Source organism: Lupinus angustifolius, chromosome LG07 (genome assembly GCF_001865875.1).
Source record: "Lupinus angustifolius cultivar Tanjil chromosome LG07, LupAngTanjil_v1.0, whole genome shotgun sequence".
Classification (NCBI taxonomy): domain Eukaryota; kingdom Viridiplantae; phylum Streptophyta; class Magnoliopsida; order Fabales; family Fabaceae; genus Lupinus; species Lupinus angustifolius.
This window is the reverse complement of record NC_032015.1, coordinates 4990397-5009891: the sequence shown is the minus strand read 5'-3', so window position 1 is coordinate 5009891 and position 19495 is coordinate 4990397. Positions and strand designations below refer to the sequence as shown.

General features: G+C 32.3%; 2 protein-coding genes and 1 long non-coding RNA gene across 4 annotated transcripts; 1 reads left to right on the top strand and 2 right to left on the bottom strand.

Moving 5' to 3' along the window:
- Positions 456–11239, top strand: LOC109351947 (probable LRR receptor-like serine/threonine-protein kinase At1g53440). Of its 2 annotated transcripts, XM_019593674.1 has the most exons (24): positions 456–666; positions 4010–4187; positions 4288–4359; positions 4577–4645; positions 5175–5246; positions 5338–5409; positions 5778–5849; positions 5950–6021; positions 6142–6213; positions 6342–6413; positions 6499–6570; positions 6666–6737; positions 6815–6880; positions 7043–7102; positions 7187–7225; positions 7310–7356; positions 7469–7839; positions 7972–8167; positions 8266–8403; positions 9198–9310; positions 9441–9651; positions 9762–9999; positions 10178–10328; positions 10537–11239. In XM_019593674.1, exons 1-24 carry the CDS (start codon positions 552–554, stop codon positions 10939–10941), a joined length of 3045 nt encoding a protein of 1014 aa, XP_019449219.1. In that variant the 5' UTR covers positions 456–551; the 3' UTR covers positions 10942–11239. The 2 variants fall into 2 exon arrangements, with proteins under 2 accessions (XP_019449219.1, XP_019449220.1); XM_019593675.1 differs by lacking the exon at positions 456–666 and having other exon boundaries at positions 4094–4191.
- On the bottom strand, positions 2482–8703 carry LOC109351948. The gene is made up of 2 exons (XR_002108306.1): positions 8430–8703; positions 2482–2851 (listed from the first exon to the last, which is right to left on the bottom strand). It is a non-coding gene; the product is annotated as an uncharacterized LOC109351948 (long non-coding RNA).
- LOC109351946 lies at positions 11830–16655 on the bottom strand. Its single transcript, XM_019593673.1, has 7 exons — positions 15632–16655; positions 14177–14416; positions 13980–14069; positions 13517–13666; positions 13268–13392; positions 12370–12499; positions 11830–12139 (listed from the first exon to the last, which is right to left on the bottom strand). The coding sequence occupies exons 1-7, from the start codon at positions 16169–16171 to the stop codon at positions 12014–12016; spliced, it is 1401 nt and encodes a 466-aa protein (XP_019449218.1). The 5' UTR covers positions 16172–16655; the 3' UTR covers positions 11830–12013.

The following is a 19495-nucleotide window of genomic DNA, read 5'->3' as shown; positions in this document are numbered from 1 at the left end:
ATATTTTTAAACTTAATAATATTAGATGATGAAAATGAATACAACAATTTTAATTCTATTGACTTGTGTAATATTAATGAGGGTCAAACATTCAACATATTAATTTATCAATTTTTAAACTCTTAATTTAATTAATTATTAAGTTAATGCAAATATTTTTAATAATATTAGGTTATGAAAAGGAATTTTGAAGGATATATTAATTTAAAAATTCTCTCTTATAAGACAATTTCAAAAAACAATGCATCCGGTGCATTTTTCTACTAGTTAAATAAGAAAATATAATCTTAATCCACGTATCTTCTAAAATTTATAACAAATCTAAACAAATCTTATAATTATTATACTGAACTTGACTTTTTCAGATATTTAAACGCCTATTATTGTTTACCCAAAAAAAACATCTTTGACAAATCATAGTACTACTAACTCTTGTTGTTTTGTCTACTTCACTTTCTCTTACTTGTACTTGTTCTCCCTTTCTCACAGAGTCAATAACGACGGATATATATCTCAAAACCGACGAAGGTGAAGATTTGAGACTATGCAAAATGTGGTTTCAGATGTCAAACTTCAAACTTGTTTATGTTATTTTCTTGGGGTTTCTGTTTCTCAACTGCTTTCAAGTATTTGAATCCAACGCTCAACTCATACCACAAGAAGAAGGTACTTTCTATGCTTCATTTTGATGTGTTTAATAACTCTGTTTCAGCTATTGGAACAACAAATAAACTCTTTTGAAGCTTTTAAACAAATAATGCCTTTGTTTTCTTTTATAATTCAGAACCCAGATAAAATAATTCAAAAAAGAAACTGCTTTTAACCTCCTTCCTAAGTTCTAACCGATTTCACTTGTGTAGGCTATAGATGAATATACAAAGTAATGAAAACTAACACTGAAAATAATGATAATAATCTTGTACAATACTTTTTGAAGTGGAAATTGCATTAAGTTTTGAAATTTTTGCATCAGTGTCCATTGTCCATTGTTTGTGTTAAACAGAACTTCGCAATAATTTTTTGATGTCTGGGTTTTGATGATTGTTGCCAGATATTTTCAAATCCTTGTTTTCAATGTTTCCTTTTACATTAAATTTGGGTTGTTTTTTCGTTTGAAGTTATGCATCTCATATGCTCAAGTTAAAGTTAAAATTGTTTTGTTTGCTAGATCTTTGGATTCATCTGTTTGTAATATGATTAAATTGTCAGTATAAATTTATTCAAAGAATTAATGAGGATTAAATATATATAATGCAGAAAAACAACAATTTCTTTCCACGTGAAAAACTACACTTTCTTTCTTAAATCTTCTTGCTTTCTTGCATATCTTCTTGCTGTACATGTAGCATCTATTTATACAATCATGAAATTTTGATTATGTTTAGTATATGTGGCATGATATTCTTTAAACAACTAGCATTGCACATGTCCTTAGCGTGATAAAATGGAAGATCGTAGAATAATGTATAAAACAAAATCTTTATGACTGGAGTTTTCATTTTATGGCACCACTTTACATTAATAGGGCTTTTCGTTATTAATATGCTAATTATTTTGGATTTTGGAGTGTTTAGTAATTCAAAAGTTATGCCACAATGTGAGATTGACACCTTTGGAAATTGGAAGACAAGAGTGAGGGACAGCCATTTGTCTTTCAATACAAATTATATTTTTTCTTCTTCTCCATTTCTTAATCAATGCTCAATATAGTTATTAGCACTAGTAATTACTGCCCTCGTTTTTTAAAGGTTTATGTTTAAATTTTGTTACAATTGATGTTTTATAAATTTAAAACTTAATTATGCACTTTTTTGTCTTCCAATTATATTATTTTGTCACCTCTTATTTATCCCTTTTGAAATAAATAATGATTAAATCTTAGTATTTTAATCAAAATAAACAAATTAATCATTTTTAATCTATGTACATGATATCAAACTCAATTTCTAAGAAACGGATGAAATATGTGGGTATTTTTTAAGTCTACACTTATAAAAGTAAAATTAATTAAGATTTTTATAATTGAACTTAACTTATATTATATGATTTTTTAATTTAATTTGAATGTCCTTTTTGGGGTCTTTTTGTAATGTGAGAGTAATTTTAGATTAAGTTATTCCATATTTTATTTTTTAAAATTAAGTTATTATAATTAACAAATTTTAATTATTTTAATAAACAAATATAATAAGTTTAAATAATATGCTAAAATAGTATTTTGGTCATTTATTGTTAGTTTTAATCTAGTCTTCTAATTACAAACTTGTCTACTTAATCATTTATTTTTTAATGTTCGATAATTTTCCCTCTGTGTTGATAGTATTAGATTTCTACAATAGCATACCAAACTGTCATAGCGGTCCCTTTCTAGTAGCAAAATATTAGTTTTTATGTGGAATTTATAGCATTCTAGGAATAAGATGATAAGAATAGATAAATTATGAAGATAAGAGATGAAAGAGACTAAATTATTCTTTTTTGTGTGGCTGTGAGATGGATGAAGATAAAGATGCATAAAAATATTGTAGAATGAGAAATTATTTTTATTGCATAGTCACAAACCTTTCCTAAATACAGCTGTATGGTCTGAATCTGAAATTAAATAGCATTGCATCATCTTTAAATTCTTTAAGAAAAATTCAATTTCTTATATTATATTGCCCACCATCTATGACTTGGTCACACAAGACACATAATGAAAACAGTCTCATGTTCATGTTTCATTGTCCTCATGTTCATTTAAGGCGGTTGCAACTTGCAAGTTTTTTGTTGTTGAAATAATCAAGTTCAAAGTTATGGGCATTAGATATTTGAACATAAATTCTTATCTATTTGAAATTATAGAAAGTTTCTGTTCAGTGTTATTAATGCAGACACCTAGATTGCCTGAACTATTAATTTTAACAATATTTTTAATATCATGATTTAGATATCAACTCTCTATGTATTGTATTTGAGACCACTTTACTCTTTACTGAATCAATATGTTTCTAGGGAGTTTCACTTCCCCAAGTGATTCTAGTAAATAAATTTTAATTTTAATGGTTGAATTATGAATCTCTATTTAAATTATTTCTAGGCTTTTTAAATTGTTTATTTGTCAAATTATGGTTTTTTAATAGGAATTTTTTAATTGTTGAAATATACATCTCTAAATCCCTATTTGGATAAATTTTAAAAAATTATTATTTTTTAATTTATCTATATAATAAATATTTTTAGATTTAAACTTGTGAAGTTGAAAGTTAGTAAATAATTTGTCAAATATAACTATTTACTTTCTTCTATGCAAAGTTTTTTATGGGATCACTAAAATTACATAGCTGGGGTTGAATTCAGATACTCTCGCACTATTTATTTTTATCATTAAATAGTTTGCTTAGTTTGGGAGTTGGATTTTGGAGGGGAAGGAAGAGAAATATAAGGCTTGGGAGTCATGGTATATTTCATGGCTCCCAAGCCTTCTTTTTTCTTCCTTCCCCTCCAAAATTCAACTCTCAAACTAATAGTAAGTGAATCTCTATCAAACTATACAAGTCCCTAAATACATTGTTTGAACTTTGAAGAATATAATTTGAGAAAATCAACCTTGTTAATCTAAGTCAAGCACTCTTGAAATTGTTAAATGTTCCACTTCTCAATACAAAATTACCTTCTTTTTTTTACTTAAACAATGATGGTTACATTTCCTATTGAGAATTTATGAGAAGACCCGGTCCAAGTAATATGAGAGTGATTTTAGTCTTTTTATTAGCGAGCTAAGTAAATAACAGCATAGGTGGAATCGATATGATACTTTTACCTGCCGAGAAACATAAGGTATTAGATTTATGAGTATTTCTATTTGTATCTATTAATATGTTGTTCAACTCGTCTCGACTTCTTTATTTGTCCCAACATTTACCGTAAACTATTAATTTCTTTTGTTTCCTAAGGTTTATCTTTGTAAGATTCAGAATGATTGAGAGTGTATTAGTAGATGAATCATGGTTTATATTGTGTGTTGCAGTGAATGTTCTACAAACAATATCTGATAAACTAGAGAACTTGAACTGGAAAGTAACACAAAGTTCCTGCATCGAGGATCAAGGATTTAATGCAAAAATTAATATAAATGATGACATCGTAAGGAACATCACATGTGATTGCACTTTCCAATCTAGCACTGTTTGCCATGTTACCAACATGTAGGTCTTTTTCTACACATTCTAAATTAAATTAAACTTTATATTACCTCTGTAATTTTCTTTTATGGGATATTAATACCATAGTTTTTGGCTATGATAGCTTGCTCAAGGGTCAAAATATATCTGGAGTTATGCCTAGTGAATTTGGAAATCTCACTCATCTGACAGTACTGTGAGTGATTGTAAATTCTATTTTCTTCATATTTTCATTTGTGTTCATAAATCTTATAATTGTGACAGGAAATGTTGATTATAGGTAGGTGCATAAAATTTCTCCTGTGACTCAGTGTATAATTGTTATGATTTTGCATGTGAAAGTGAAACATTAATATCTTCATTAAATGCAACAGAATCTGCTAAAAACTGACAGAAACTTTTGTACTAAGCAGTGATCTCACTCGCAACTATCTCAATGGCTCATTTCCTAAGAGTTTTGCGCATACATCGCTCATCATTTTGTAAGTCAATGTTACCTTTGAATATTTGTGTTCTTCTCTCGCTCAATGTACGAAGCATGCTGGTTGTTAGTTGCTTGTTTAGTTAGTGCAGTTAGTTTCACTCTGAGTTAGATTGCTAGTTGGCCGGGTAGAATTGAATGTTGGAACATTCCTTCAGTTAGTTGAGTTGAAAGCATTATTGGCCCTGCAGAATTCGCTTATATTCCTGCATGTGAGACTACTTGTACTGAGCAACCATTTTGGTGATTGAGTTTTACCATTTTTCTCGATTAGTCCATCTTGTGTTACATGTAGCAAACACCAAACTCTTCTAAAAGTTAACTCTATTGTCATTAATAATTTATGTATCTAGCATGCCTCTCCATGCAAGAATCCTTTGGTTTCAGCATGTACAATGCACATTCCATTTTTATCAAGCAATTTGCTTACTAGCAACCTTTTAAGTTTTCTCAATTTTACCTAAGTGGCTTAAATTATTTGCATTGAGCACATGTTTCATGATCAAGGCACTACTGTTTCTATGGTCCAGGTCTCTTTTGGGAAATCGATTAAGTGGTTCGATACCCTCAGAAGTTGGTGAGATTGCTAATCTGGAGGAACTGTAAGTGTTGGAGAAACTTTGTTGTTATCTAGAAAATGTTGATAATGGAGGTGAAGTACTTGATTAATAATATTGATATACATGTTTACAGGAACTTAGAAGATAATCTGGTTGGAGGACCACTTCCTCCGAGTCTTGGAAATTTGAGCAACTTAAAGAGACTGTAAGATTGTTGTTTCTTTCTTTCTACTCATTTTTATCTGAAATGCATCACTCAATTTTTATCATTTATCTTTCTGCATTCATGGAGACTACCTTACCTGTTTGATTTGAAAAAATGTTTCTTGTTTTAAATTTTGCTTTGTTGATAACTAAAAGTACGCCACATTGTTTTAATCCCGTTCTGTTTTCGAAGATTTGTTGTATTCATTGTTTACTATACAGATCTTTGAAAACTGGAAATACATTAAAATCAAGGTGGTATACTTGTAACTATCAATGAAAACAGGAAACACTTTCGTAAACCAAACATCCCCCTATTATCTATTTTTTCATTTTCGTCGTGGCTAATTTTTTTTGATGAATCTGCAGACTTCTTTCTGCAAATAATTTTACAGGGATAATACCAGAAACATTTAGCAAACTGAAGAATCTGACCGATTTGTGAGTGATATGAAGTGATAAAAATGTTTATTTCTTATTTTTATTGTTTGTATATCTGTTAAATCTTGAATGCTAAAACCACTCTTTAAATTTGCTGCAGTCGGATAGATGGGAGCAGTTTATCCGGAAAGATACCTGCTTTTATTGGGAACTGGACCAAACTCGACAGATTGTGAGTATACATTTACATTTTTACGATTTTCATCCTTAACCTTTTCCTCGTTGGAGAAGAAAACAATTTTATATCATATGCTTAACTTCATTTCCATTATATGATGATTATTTTGGGTAGGGATCTGCAAGGAACATCTATGGAAGGCCCAATTCCCTCCACCATATCCGAGTTGAAAATTTTGACTCAATTGTGAGTACATTCTCCTTTATAGAATGCTGCTGAATTGCTGCATTTTATCTTCATATATTGTATTGTGTTGTGGAATGCAATCTTCAATGGAGGAACATTTTCTTTCATTTATAACATTTCTGTATCAGGAGAATAAGTGATTTGAATGGATCAACTATGACATTTCCTGATCTGGAGAATTTGAAGAACTTGAAACGACTGTGAGTTGAAAGTTATTCGGCCATTATGTTACGAACTATTAATTCTTTAGGGCTTTTAATAAGGTGGTTTATTTCTGTGACTTAGGGAGTTGAGAAATTGCTTGATCACTGGTCCCATTCCACATTACATTGGTGAAATGACAAATTTAAAAACTTTGTAAGTTGCACCAAATGGGTATATATCTCAAGGTTCTGCTCTCTCTCCTGCTAAGCATTTACATTTTGCTCTTCATAATCATTTTTTTCTTGCAGAGACCTAAGCTTCAACATGTTGACCGGTTCAATACCAGATTCAATTCAGGGCTTGGATGCGCTAGATTACATGTAAGTGAACATTTTAATCTGATGACCAGAAGATTAGCCAAACGGATGCGTAAGACAGATATTAATTATCGATGCAGGTTTCTGACTAACAATTCTCTGAGTGGACCGATTCAAGACTGGATACTGGACTGGAAAAAAAATATGTTAGCATATTTCCTTGATTTTGTTTTCTCTAATTGAATGAAATTTAGTCAGTACAGAACACCATATAGTGTCCTGTCAGTTTTGCCTCTTGTAATTAATCTCGAGCAGTCATTGAATTACGAAGATATTAAAATTCAATCTTACCTTATGTTCTTTTTAAGGGATTTATCTTACAACAATTTTACAGAATCTTCTGCAACTACTTGCCAGCAGGGGGATTTGTAAGTTTCTTTTTCTGTAGCAATTACAAAACTGTTTCAGCTATGTGACTATGTCAATAACCAACTCTTATTATTACTGAACAGGAACTTAGCTTCAAGCCATTCTTCTTCAGCAATCACTTCGTAAGTTCTGTTGCTTAATTTCCACTTGTTTATCGCCAATCACCATTGACTCATCTGTTGAAACTAACTGTATTCATCTTGTAGAGTTTTTTGTTTGAAGAAGAACCTACCTTGTCCAGGAAAATCACAGTGTGAGATGTAGTATATCAATCATGTTTCTATACACTAGAATAATCTCGTAAATAAAACTGTGATAGTTTCTTGTAGGAGTAACTTCTGATGAGATTTTCACTGTCTCCGCAGATCATTCATTGTTCATAAACTGTGGAGGACCTGAAGGTGAGTTTGAGGGCTACAGCTATGTAGGTGATCTCCAGACAAATGGTGTTTCAAGCTTTGACCTTAGGAATGATGATCGATGGGCTTATAGCAGCACGGGAATATACCTGGGAAATGATTACGCTAATCATTTAGCAGCAAATACATTTTCTTTGAATATTAGTGGCCCAGAATACTACCAAACTGCTCGCCTTGCCCCTCTATCACTAAAGTACTATGGCCTTTGTATGATGAAGGGAAATTACAATGTGAAGCTCCATTTTGCTGAGATAATGTTTTCTGATGACCAAACGTTTAGCAGTCTTGGAAGGCGCATATTTGATGTTTCAATTCAAGTTAGTAATGAAGCCAAAAATATTTTGCTACGTTTTTTGGTTTTTTCTTACATATTTGTCATTTCTCATAACTGGTATTGGATAAAACAGAAGTTCTGAAGATAAAACCTTTTCAATGCTGCATCTTGGCAGGGTATTAAATATTTGAAAGATTATAACATCATGGAAGCAGCTGGTGGAGTTGGTAAGGGAATCACTGAGGAAATTGACGTGGATGTTAACGATAGCACCTTAGAAATCCACTTATACTGGGCAGGGAAAGGAACTACTGCTATTCCTGACAGAGGTGTATACGGACCTCTTATATCTGCTATCACAGTGACACCAAGTAAGTATTGATGTCATTATTGTTTGTTTGATGTTTCTTATTTCGCTCTCGATCACCACGTTGTGTCATTTTCTATAAGCATTTCTACTTTGTTGTAGACTTTAAAATTAAATCAGGAGGGTTGTCTGCTGGAGCAATTGGTGGAATTGTAGCTGCATCATGCGTGTTTGTCGTACTCATACTGGTTGCCCTTCGGAAGATGGGTTTCCTTGGTGGGAAAGATACAACAGACAAAGGTAAGATTCAATCCATATTCAGCTACCTTTTTTAGGTAATGGAAAATTATCGTTACCTGAGACCACCGACACAAACAACAGCGCATATTAGATCAACACAAAAGTTAGCCACCTTTTGGAAAACCTCTAACTTGAGCAAGATCCAACCTACCTCACAAAAACAGGATTACATCACAAAAGATAGATCAACCTCCAAAATTGTAGCCTATAACATCCAAAAAAATGCCTAACAGACGTTTTCAAATTACAAGTATTCAAAAATTGCACTATATATTTAACCTCTTGATGAATCTCCTTAAAAATGACACCTTCAATCTAGTTCTTCTACAAAAAGTCCTCTGATTCCTCTCACACCAGATATGATAAATCAATGAGGCAATTGTGGCAAAGAGGATCAAATGTGGTGATAAACATGATTTTCATAAGCAGCTACTTGCCGCTCTTGTAATTTATGTTTTGTTAAAAGAAGGTTCAGGGTTAGCTGTCAAGCTTGATGAATATGCCTCTATAATCTATGATGTGGTAATAAACATGATTTTTATTTGTACATTTACATCATTTTAATGCATCAAATTTGATGTAAAGATCCAAAATTAATATACTTCTTGAAGGGAAAGTGATGATATATTTAAAAGAACATGAATATTAGAGTTAATTATTATGCCAAATAATTTTGTTGGATTCTCTACTTTGCTCTTTCTGTGCCTTTCTTTTCTCTCTTTTTATCTTATTTATGACTACTCTTTTATTTTAATCTTAATAGTGATTCTATTTATAAATATACCTTGTTGCAGAACTTCTAGACCTGAAAACAGGTTATTTCAGTTTAAGACAAATTAAAGCAGCCACTAATAACTTCGACCCAGCAAATAAAATAGGTGAAGGAGGCTTTGGGCCAGTGTACAAGGTAACATTGCACAGATTATAATTATATGACTTACTTAAGCAATTCAAGTTTTGAAAACACTTGAGCATGCCACATATCCCTCAACATTTACACATAAAAACGTTATACTAAATTCATGGAATAATCACAGGGTGTACTTCCAGATGGTGAAGTAATTGCTGTTAAGCAGCTCTCGTCCAAATCAAAGCAAGGGAACCGTGAATTTGTCAATGAAATAGGAATGATATCTGCTTTGCAGCATCCAAATCTTGTGAATCTTTATGGCTGCTGCATTGAATCAAACCAGTTGCTGCTAATATATGAATACATGGAGAACAATAGTCTTGCTCGCGCACTTTTTGGTAATGCTTAATGAACACCTTGTGGTTGTGTATGCATGACCCTACTGCAAAATTAAGATGCAACTTGAAAAAAACACTTTCACTTGACCTTGTCACTAAACTTTTGCTAGGTAAAGAAGAACAGAAGCTGAACTTAGACTGGCCCACAAGAATGAAGATCTGTGTCGGGATAGCAAGGGGATTAGCTTATCTTCATGAGGAATCAAGGTTGAAAATTGTACATAGGGACATTAAGGCAACCAATGTCTTACTTGATAAGAATCTGAATGCCAAGATCTCCGACTTTGGTTTGGCGAAACTTGATGAAGAAGAGAATACCCATATCAGCACACGGATAGCGGGAACAATGTTAGTACTCTGTCAAACCTATTAGTTGATCATATATTATTTGCATAAATATTTTGTTTGCACTGCTATCCACAATATTTCAACTGCTTAAAGTTATAATCATTTAAATAGTCAAGAAATACTTCTGTTTTATTGTTTTCTTAAGTCACTGACTATTGTACACTACATGTATTATCAGTGGTTACATGGCACCTGAGTATGCTATGCGGGGTTACTTGACCGACAAGGCAGATGTTTATAGCTTCGGAGTTGTAGCTTTAGAGATTGTTAGTGGAAAGAGCAACACAAATTACAGACCAAAAGAAGAGTTTGTTTATCTTCTGGATTGGGTAAGTTGAGTTCAATATGCTTAAAATATGTTTGGCAAGCTCATCTCAGTTTTCAGCCCATTATTACTATTAGACAATAAGCTTATGCAGAATGCTTCTCATAGGAAAATTTCAAAATCTACTATACTCATTTTCTTTTATTTTTTACCATTGTGCTTTCCTTGTTTCTCTTTATATTTAATAGTTTGGTTAAATTTCTAATTACTAGGCCTATGTTCTCCAAGAGCAAGGAAACCTTTTGGATTTGGTGGATCCAGGTCTTGGTTCAAGGTACTCTTCAGTGGAGGCAATGAGAATGTTGAGCTTGGCTCTCTTATGCACCAATCCGTCTCCAACTCTTAGGCCACCCATGTCATCTGTAGTAAGCATGCTTGAAGGAAAAACACCGATTCAAGCACCGATAATCATGCGCGGTGAGAGGGGCGAGAGTAGCGAACATGCAAGATTTAAAGCCTTGAAGTTGATATCACAAGACAGCCAAACTTTTGTTTCTTCCCAACTCTCACAAGAAAGTATGCACCAAAGAGACAAATCCGCAGATGGGCCATGGATTGACTCCTCCATATCTCTTCAAAGTTTAGATGATAGTTCTTCAACAAGCAAACTCCTTTGATATTCTCATGGTGATGGGTGATTCATTGTAATGTTATGAGTAAACATCTCACATGAAATTCTTGTTCTTTTTTTGTTTTGAAGAAGCTGAAATGTAACAGGATAATATGATAGCATATAATATGCAGTTATATACAATGTCTAAAAGAAAAGATGGTAGGCTGCAACATTATTAGGCATGAAAAGGCATTCATGGTGCTTAGATCGCGTTTTATCAAGCATTAGGAGAAAATGTACTAACAAAACCACAACCTAGTAAGCAAATTGCAGTATTAGTGCATGGAGAATATTTTGTTGTATTTTGTAATGTTACCTTCACTTGTAGCTACATTTTCCACTACTTAATGTATGTGACATAAACAATTCACTCATGACTCTCAATCTCTCATATCAGCCGTTCATTTTCAGATCTTCCTTTTGAGACCTTGAATTGAAAAGGAAAAAAATATAACATGCGGATGATGAGAAAATAACCATTGTTTAAAGTGATTGAGAAGATAAAATGCTGGAGAATCTTTAGTACATAATGTATATTCCCGAGAACCATATTATAATCATCAGAAATATCATGATATAGTGTTATTTTTGGATAGCTGAATTTATGTTACAATATATTGCGATTGATAAAAATGAAATAAAAACATTTATAATACAATATAGAATGTTTTTGATGAACTTTTACTGTGTTTTTAATGATTTTTTGTTACTATGTTACAGTTACGAACATATACTGTGGCATGTACTATATGTCAGTCTAAAAAATGAGTAAAAAGTAAAAACATTAGAGTTGGTCTCAAATTTACAAAAATGTATTTCACTTTAATTTCACGTTTTTGTTGTTTGCATTTGTACCATGGGATTCTATTCAAATAAAAGAGCCTCTGAATGATGATGATTGAAGCAAATCAGTATTATGATACGTGCTTTCAGATAATTTGTGCCAATGTGAGATAAAATGGAAATTTTGACATCCTATTGGGACAAGATTTTCTATTCACATTCATGCCCCATACTAGTTCTTAGACCAAACCTATATACAGCTACAAAATATGGTACAAAGCAGTGGAATGGTATCAAAACTCAATGCCACTATTTATCTGAACAGAGAAAGAAGGGCACCCAACATTGCTGAGGGGGGTATCCACTCTCAAAACAAGACCTGAGTTACCAACATTCCCATTCCACTTTGATCTGCCAATCTGAAAATACAAGACAGAAGTGTGAGCCAAGAAACCAAAACTTTTTTTGCTTAAATAATAATGCTGTGTAAGTGTATATAACTCACTTAGAAAGCTAATTATTTTCATTTTTGGTTTACAAAGTTATTACTATATTAAATATTTTCATCTTTCTAAATTCTAATTCATACCAACTAATATTTATCATCCAGAGGTCAACAATAAATTATGCTGGCTCGGAAACAACTCACAGATATTGATGCAAACGCAGAAGGATAAGTCGTTAAGGCACATCCGCAAGTTAGATTAAGTTTCTCTTTAACTGAATGAATGAATTCCGCCCGCAACCCTGGATTGCTTCCACCAAAAGTAGGACACACACTGGCCATATATAGAAAACAAAAAGATAAGGCACGTGAACAAAATTAAAGACAATAATATAATATATTTGTATCGGAAGCAATACATGTTGGAGTTGAACTAGAAGCATAGGAAGTATATTTATAATACTATTGATAATTAGAATATTAAAAACTAATAGTTTCACAAGTAGGGGGAAATTAGAATCTTAGAAGAAGCTCATTTAGCAAATACAAAAAGGTTAGACATCTAAACAACAGAACTAAATATGTAAAACAATAATTGCTCGAAACACTGACATCGGATACTGTGTCACCTTATAATTAAAGGAAGAGCTTTACAATCTTCTAAGTTCGAAAGTAAATATCAACTTAAAGAAAAGAACATAGCAACATCACACAGTTAAAATTCTTCACAATCCAGGCTTAAACATCAAGGGTATACTTCTATATTTAAATGCCCTTTGTTGCTCTAATCATCTTTAATTAATAAATTACAGTTTAGTTTATTTTTCTTCAGAGTGAGCTATGTCTACTAGAGATTATTGTACTTCATTGGAACACATTGATTGAATTTTACACGCATTTCCAGGCTGCTACTGTTATTACTTATTAGATTCCTTTTACTAAAAGGACTCCCTCTAACATCCGAACAACATTAACCAGGAAAAGAAAGAACATACTTCAACTATGTTCTCCCTTATGGAATTATTAATATACCCTCCCCAAAAAAGAAAACAAGAAAACCACAATTAAGAAAAAGGCATAAAAATGGAGCGTAACATCTTACCTAAATTGAACAGTTGGCCTCACAATGAGACCAGATCTCTGCCAGGCCAAATGTTGATCAAGACTAAGAGAAAATGACTTGTCTGGCCATTGTATCATTGGAGTCATTCTTGTTCCCCAATTGTTCTATGAAAATAGAATAGTAGCATATATTAGTTCCCATGCATGAGAAATCAGTTTGAAATCATAAAATTCCGCAGTTGGTTGACTAGACTACTTAGTTAATGTCTTCACTAATTTAGACTCTAACCTTGCATGAAAAGCTGTATCTCATTTCCCCGGGATATTGACCCTGAGCTTGTAGAAGACCTCCGCAAACAGGAAGGAAGGCACTAGTAGTCAGACCCTCGCCGGATACATAGGTAAGTTGTCCATTTGGAAATTGTAGATCCACAAATGACTGGTTGCAGAATCAAAGACAGAAAAATTATTGTATCGGTTTATACAAAGAAATTGCTAATATAAAACAGTAAATTAGTTTCTCCTGGAATATTAAATCCAGCATCTGCAATCCACCTTTGTAAAGCATCTTCTTTATCTGGCCTTGACTTTAAAATGACATACTGTGAATTGGATTTCTATATTTGAATTAACTTCATGGTCAAATTGTAAAATCATTTCCTTTTAGCCTAACGTATTGGCTTGGCTTTTCAGGAATTCTAGCTAAAAATTATAGGTAGTGTTTTTACAGCGATAAATAGCAATCAACTTACACAAGCTAAGGGATTGATACAAAGCATGGACATCAACAGCCACCTTCTGTCTTTTGACCATACTGCTGGGCAAAGAGAATGCATCCCATTCTGACAATAAAAAAAAACTCATTATAAGATAAAGTAATGCTTATTATTCCATATTTATTAACAATTTTATAGAAAAGTCAATTAACGTAAGTTAACGAGATAATTACCTTCCTGTCATAGCCATACCAAAGCAAGTGTTGCTTTGACAAATGAACGGGCAAAAGAAGAGATGAATCACGGACTAATAGGAGCGGTCCAAGCTGAGCTAGGAAAAGTGATGAATTTTCATTTCCAGATGTAGAGCTACCATGTGATGCCTCTACTCTCCATAAATCTCCCCTTGCAGATAAAGAACCTTCCACCTTTTGGGTTCTACTATTGTAAGTTGTTGTCAAATTTATGGTTTCCTGCACTTGGCAAAAAAGAAGTCAGAAAATGAAATAGACATAAGAGGATGGCAATGAGCAAGAGAAAAGAGATATGTGGAGACAAAATACATATTACAGAAATTGTACATTTTATTATACACCTTCCAGAATAAATATTCAATAGAATAAATCTCTCCGGATTAACAAAATAATTTTGACAGCTAGTAGGTGATAATTAGTTATTTGGATAAAACCAACTCATTAATATGAAAATATTTGAATGAAACTAGACCCGTATATGCTTAACGGTCTTTGTCACTCATTTTTTGCATTTAGAGTTTATGATGATTAATGGGCAATTTTTTCATGTACTGATTTTTTTTTTGTGGCTAAAATTGGTATCTAACAAGACAATTAATTGAAGAATAAAATGGTGGGCAATCGAAGAGAAATCACAGACAAGAGAGGCTGGATTTAAATGATGGGAAAGAGAAAAGATCTTTCTAAATAATTGAACACGTATTTTTTATAGAAACCTAACAAAATAACACATTCTTATCTTCAAATTAAACATGATTTGAGTCAAAATGCAAGATATTCAATAAGAATAAAAGAATACTGATATACGGTAGATTCATAGACCTAGTAAGTCTTCCTCACCTAATATGAGTTAATGAGTGTGATAGTAGTGTAACTTGTTCTAATACAAAAAGTATTGTACCTTAATTTTACATTCATCACCAACATGTGTGTGGTGTTTGGCTTTCTCACCAATAAAGGCAGAAAGCAGAATCATGACCGATCAGACACATAATCAGGCTCTACACCAGATGTTGGCCAGCCAAGATGCTGTCGAGTAGCATCTTGAACTTAAAACGACGATTTAGTAAATGAATGCAATAATTCCACAATAGAGAAAAGAGGCCAATATTTCAACAGCTCTATACTTTAAAGGGTTTAAAAGATTTCCACCCACTTAATACAAAAACTATCCTATATCATTAAAGAAATTCTTTGGTGCACTCAATGCAATTCACCAATAGGATTAACACATAAAAAACAGCACAAAATTGAATTGTATTGTCAGATTAATTCAATAATATCTTACAATGAAATATACACTAACTATATTACTATTAGAGCACATAATAATCTCTACTATTAAATAGTCAAACAGATGCAGCTAACCAACTATGACACCCAACAATTCAACTAGCAACCAAATAACAATCACAAATCAAGATTTTTCGTTACCTGCCGCGTACCAAGAATACCATTAGAACCAAAATTAAACCCTCCACCTTCTTCATCAACAGTTCCAGCAGCAACAACATTATCATCCTCAGAAAACCCATGATTCTTCAACCTTGCACTCAAAGACCTTAAATCATCTCTCATAGCAACAATCCCAATACCAATCCTCTCACTACCCATATCCCCTCCGATCAAAACCGATCCCATCACATCATCTTCCTCCTGCTTATACGGCACAGGCAATAGCCTGTAAAACTGCTGAACCATCCCATTCAAACAGGCACCGAAGTCAGCTCCAACCTGCCCTATCCGGCTACCGATATCGAAAATCGCAGAAACCCCAATGATTGCATAATCCTCAGTTATCATTCCAAAATCTATCGTACCAAAGCTGTGGTCGAAAAGCTTCGATTTGGAGGAGTTGGGCCATGAGAAAGGGGATTGAACCAAACCATTGAAACCTTCAGCTAATCGGTCTGCAAGGTCTTGGCCATGGCGCTGAACCTCTTCCCACGCCTCAAAGGGCCTTTCCACAGACATATTTTAAAACCCTTTCTTCCAAAAAAGTTCCAAACTTTTCATAAGAATTCGATGGAATTAAGAAAACCCATAAAGGGTTTTGAGTTTTTTGAATAATGAAAATCAACTATTCTATAATCTCAAAGTGAATAAAACAACGAAGCTTGTGGGAGAGCTTGGAAACAGTAACAGAGAAGAACAAAGAAAAATCAGGAACTTTTGATAAGAAATGGATACGATAAAGAAAACCCAGAAAGGATTTTGTGTTTCTTTGACTTGTTCAAAGCAAATCAACGACTCTACAAGCTCAAAGAGCTAGTTTTTTTGTTTGTTGTTGCAAAAACTCGTAAAGGAGGGAAAGTGTATCTTATGGAAGCAAAAGATGATAAGGGAGAGAAGTGAAAGAGATTTACGAGGAAATGAAAGTTACTCGAGATGAAGAACACGGACACACGGTGAACGGAGAAAGATAAAGTAAGAGAAAATCAGCACCTATGAGGAATGGCTCTGGTTTGACACGCGTAGTAATGTTTTTTATAGAAATAAATATAATAAGCGCTCAATTCATGGAAAGAGGTGGCTCTGGTCTCACAAGTCATTCCATTATTTATTTTATTTTATGATTTAAAGACTTAGCCTTAAAAATATTTGTAAGATGGTTTCAAATTTTTCTTTTCTCTTTCCTCTCCTAAAAAAATTAACTACAGTTAATACACACATTTTATATTTATATAATAATAACGGTATAATAGAGCTATAAAAAATATGTTCATTCAATTACTTAAACAGTCATTAGAATTTAGAAGATTCAAGATTCGCCTCAAATATTATAGATATATTCATATATTATCATATATTCTTATCAACTAAACCCATATTCATTGATATTGTTGTCTTAAATATGAAACCATAGCAGTTAGTTTTTTTCATTGTTTGGAAACTTGAAATTTCCCATTCAGTAAGAATCTTTCCTAAAAAAAACATTTACTTATCATTTTATTGTATTTTACTCTTTTTCATCAATTCAGCCATGACATTAAGGATTAGCAAACTTTCCATTTCTCAAATAAACATTTACTAAGAGATAGAGCTATATGCCCAAAAGATATTAGTCTTTTACATGTAGGATGAAGAAACACATTTAATTATATATAAAAACATAGCATTAAAAATTGATTAGTAAAAAAAGTAATTTTACTTGCATAAAAATGTATATTGGGTGATATTATTTTAGAGAAAAATATGTATATACTGATAGTGTAAGAGTTCTTTACACTGTCACTGCATCATTAAACATTTATTTTCAATCATCATTGACTTTTTAGAAAAAATAATTCAAATGAACGGTGGATGATGCATTGATTGTGTATATATCTTTACATTGTCAGTGCATAGATTTAATACTCGATATTTAAGAGGAGGGATTTTTTTTTACACCTAAATTAAGTTATATTATAACACTCAATCTCAGTCGTCCATTTTCTCATATTCAACGAACCATAAGGGTTACTGAAATAAATGATAATAGAGAAAATGAGAAATCTTAAATAACTTTTAAGTGTAACTCATTCAGTCCGATGAATTTAAAAAATGGATGGTTGAGATTGAATGTAACTAGTGTAACTTAATTTAAGTGTAAACGAATCTCTCCTTACACAAAATTGAAGTTAAACTAGTTATTCTCAATCTTAATAATTGATTTTATTAAATCTAATAGATCAAATAAGTAACTCAAATAAGTGATTGGAGAAAAAAGTATAATTTAACTTTGATGTAAATGGATCATTCTCAATTGAGTGTTTTAATAATCTTCACTTTAATATGATAATCCCCAATTCATATCCCATAATATTGCTCTACAATGATAAGTTAAATATTTTCATATTAATTGATAAATAAGATTGAGATTAATTATGATGGAATTTTTAAAAATAATTATCATATATCACTAGTGTAAAGAAGGTTTATATTAAGGCTAAATTATATGGATATTTAATGTGTTTTAGTGAAATTATATAAATTATTCATCCATTTTTTATATCTACAAAAAAATCAAGGTATCTACATGAGAAATAAGTGTGATATTTTAAACAAAAAATAATAAATGTAATTAAATTAAATAAAATTAGTATATATTGTGAAGATTGTAACGCCCCGAAAAATACTTCTAAAAAACATTGCGAAAAATTGGTAAATTTTTTTGTTTTAAATGGTGATGTATAAAATTGTTTCATTTTAAAAACCTTTCTTTTCTCGGACATCACTTTAAGTAACATATAACGCGGAAATCAAAACTGGTTACCTAACGGTAACTGAAATGATACAACATTTCCTGAATATACATCTTCATAGATACAAAAGATCATAAGTACTTAATATACATATCCAACAAGAAAGGGCGGAAATATTAATCATCGCCAACAGACACTAAACAAAGACATGACAAGTTGAAGCCGTCAGTGTTTCCAAAGTCATAAAATGATAAGCAACTCCTAGTGACTAACTCCAAAGTTAGGGTACTGTCTCTCCTCAATTCTGCATGCCCCCTCTTGGAACATCACGGACGGGTAGCTCCAAATCCGAGCAAAGTTGTCTACCTGACGAGCACACGTCCGAAAAGCAAGCAATAGAAAAAGAAGAGAAATAGAGAGAGTAAGACATCTGATGAACATAAATTCATTGACGGCGTGGACTTACTCAGAATAATACACTCAGATGTGAAAAACAGTTCATATATATATATATATATATATATATAACATATCACATTATAACTCATCAGTTGTTCTCGTAAACAATTATCCAATCCACATGAGTAATATAACCAAACTCGTCAATTGTTCTCATAAACGATTATCTAATCAGCCTATGTAATGTAAACAACACTTATTCCCAACCAATATCATAAATTTACCATTTATCAATATATAATTCATCGACAAGATGTCATGACCATGGGTAATAATATATGCATAATGTTGATGATGCATGATGTTTGTAACTCAAATGTGAGAATCCACTTCCACAAGTGCAATATATGTATGTTATGTCATGATCATCCACCTCACACTAATATCCTCCCCATTAACCTAGTCGGAAATAAATCAAGAGTACAGGTCCCATACCAAGCCACTTTGTACGCACCTGAAATAACATATCCTCGCAAGGAAGTAAAAATAGATCCATCTGTTCCTTCAGGAACAGTCCAACCCGGACCTAGGTCGTACAAACGCTTTCTGGGCATCCCTCTCATTGATCCAGATTGCAAAGAGGGGTTGTCAGAGATCGTCTAGTTTGGCCTGTGAGAACTGTCCGATCCAACAGGGTACCTCCCCAAGAATACAA

Coding starts and splice junctions, on each gene's coding strand:
- LOC109351947 (XM_019593674.1), top strand. CDS start 552: ATGTGGTTTCAGATGTCAAACTTCAAACTTGTTTATGTTATTTTCTTG. Junction 5,850..5,949: donor CTGAAGAATCTGACCGATTT/GTGAGTGATATG, acceptor AATTTGCTGCAG/TCGGATAGATGGGAGCAGTT. Junction 6,881..7,042: donor CTGGACTGGAAAAAAAATAT/GTTAGCATATTT, acceptor GTTCTTTTTAAG/GGATTTATCTTACAACAATT.
- LOC109351946 (XM_019593673.1), bottom strand. CDS start 16,171: ATGTCTGTGGAAAGGCCCTTTGAGGCGTGGGAAGAGGTTCAGCGCCAT. Junction 14,070..14,176: donor GGTATGGCTATGACAGGAAG/GTAATTATCTCG, acceptor TTTTATTGTCAG/AATGGGATGCATTCTCTTTG. Junction 13,667..13,979: donor GTATCAATCCCTTAGCTTGT/GTAAGTTGATTG, acceptor TTCTGCAACCAG/TCATTTGTGGATCTACAATT.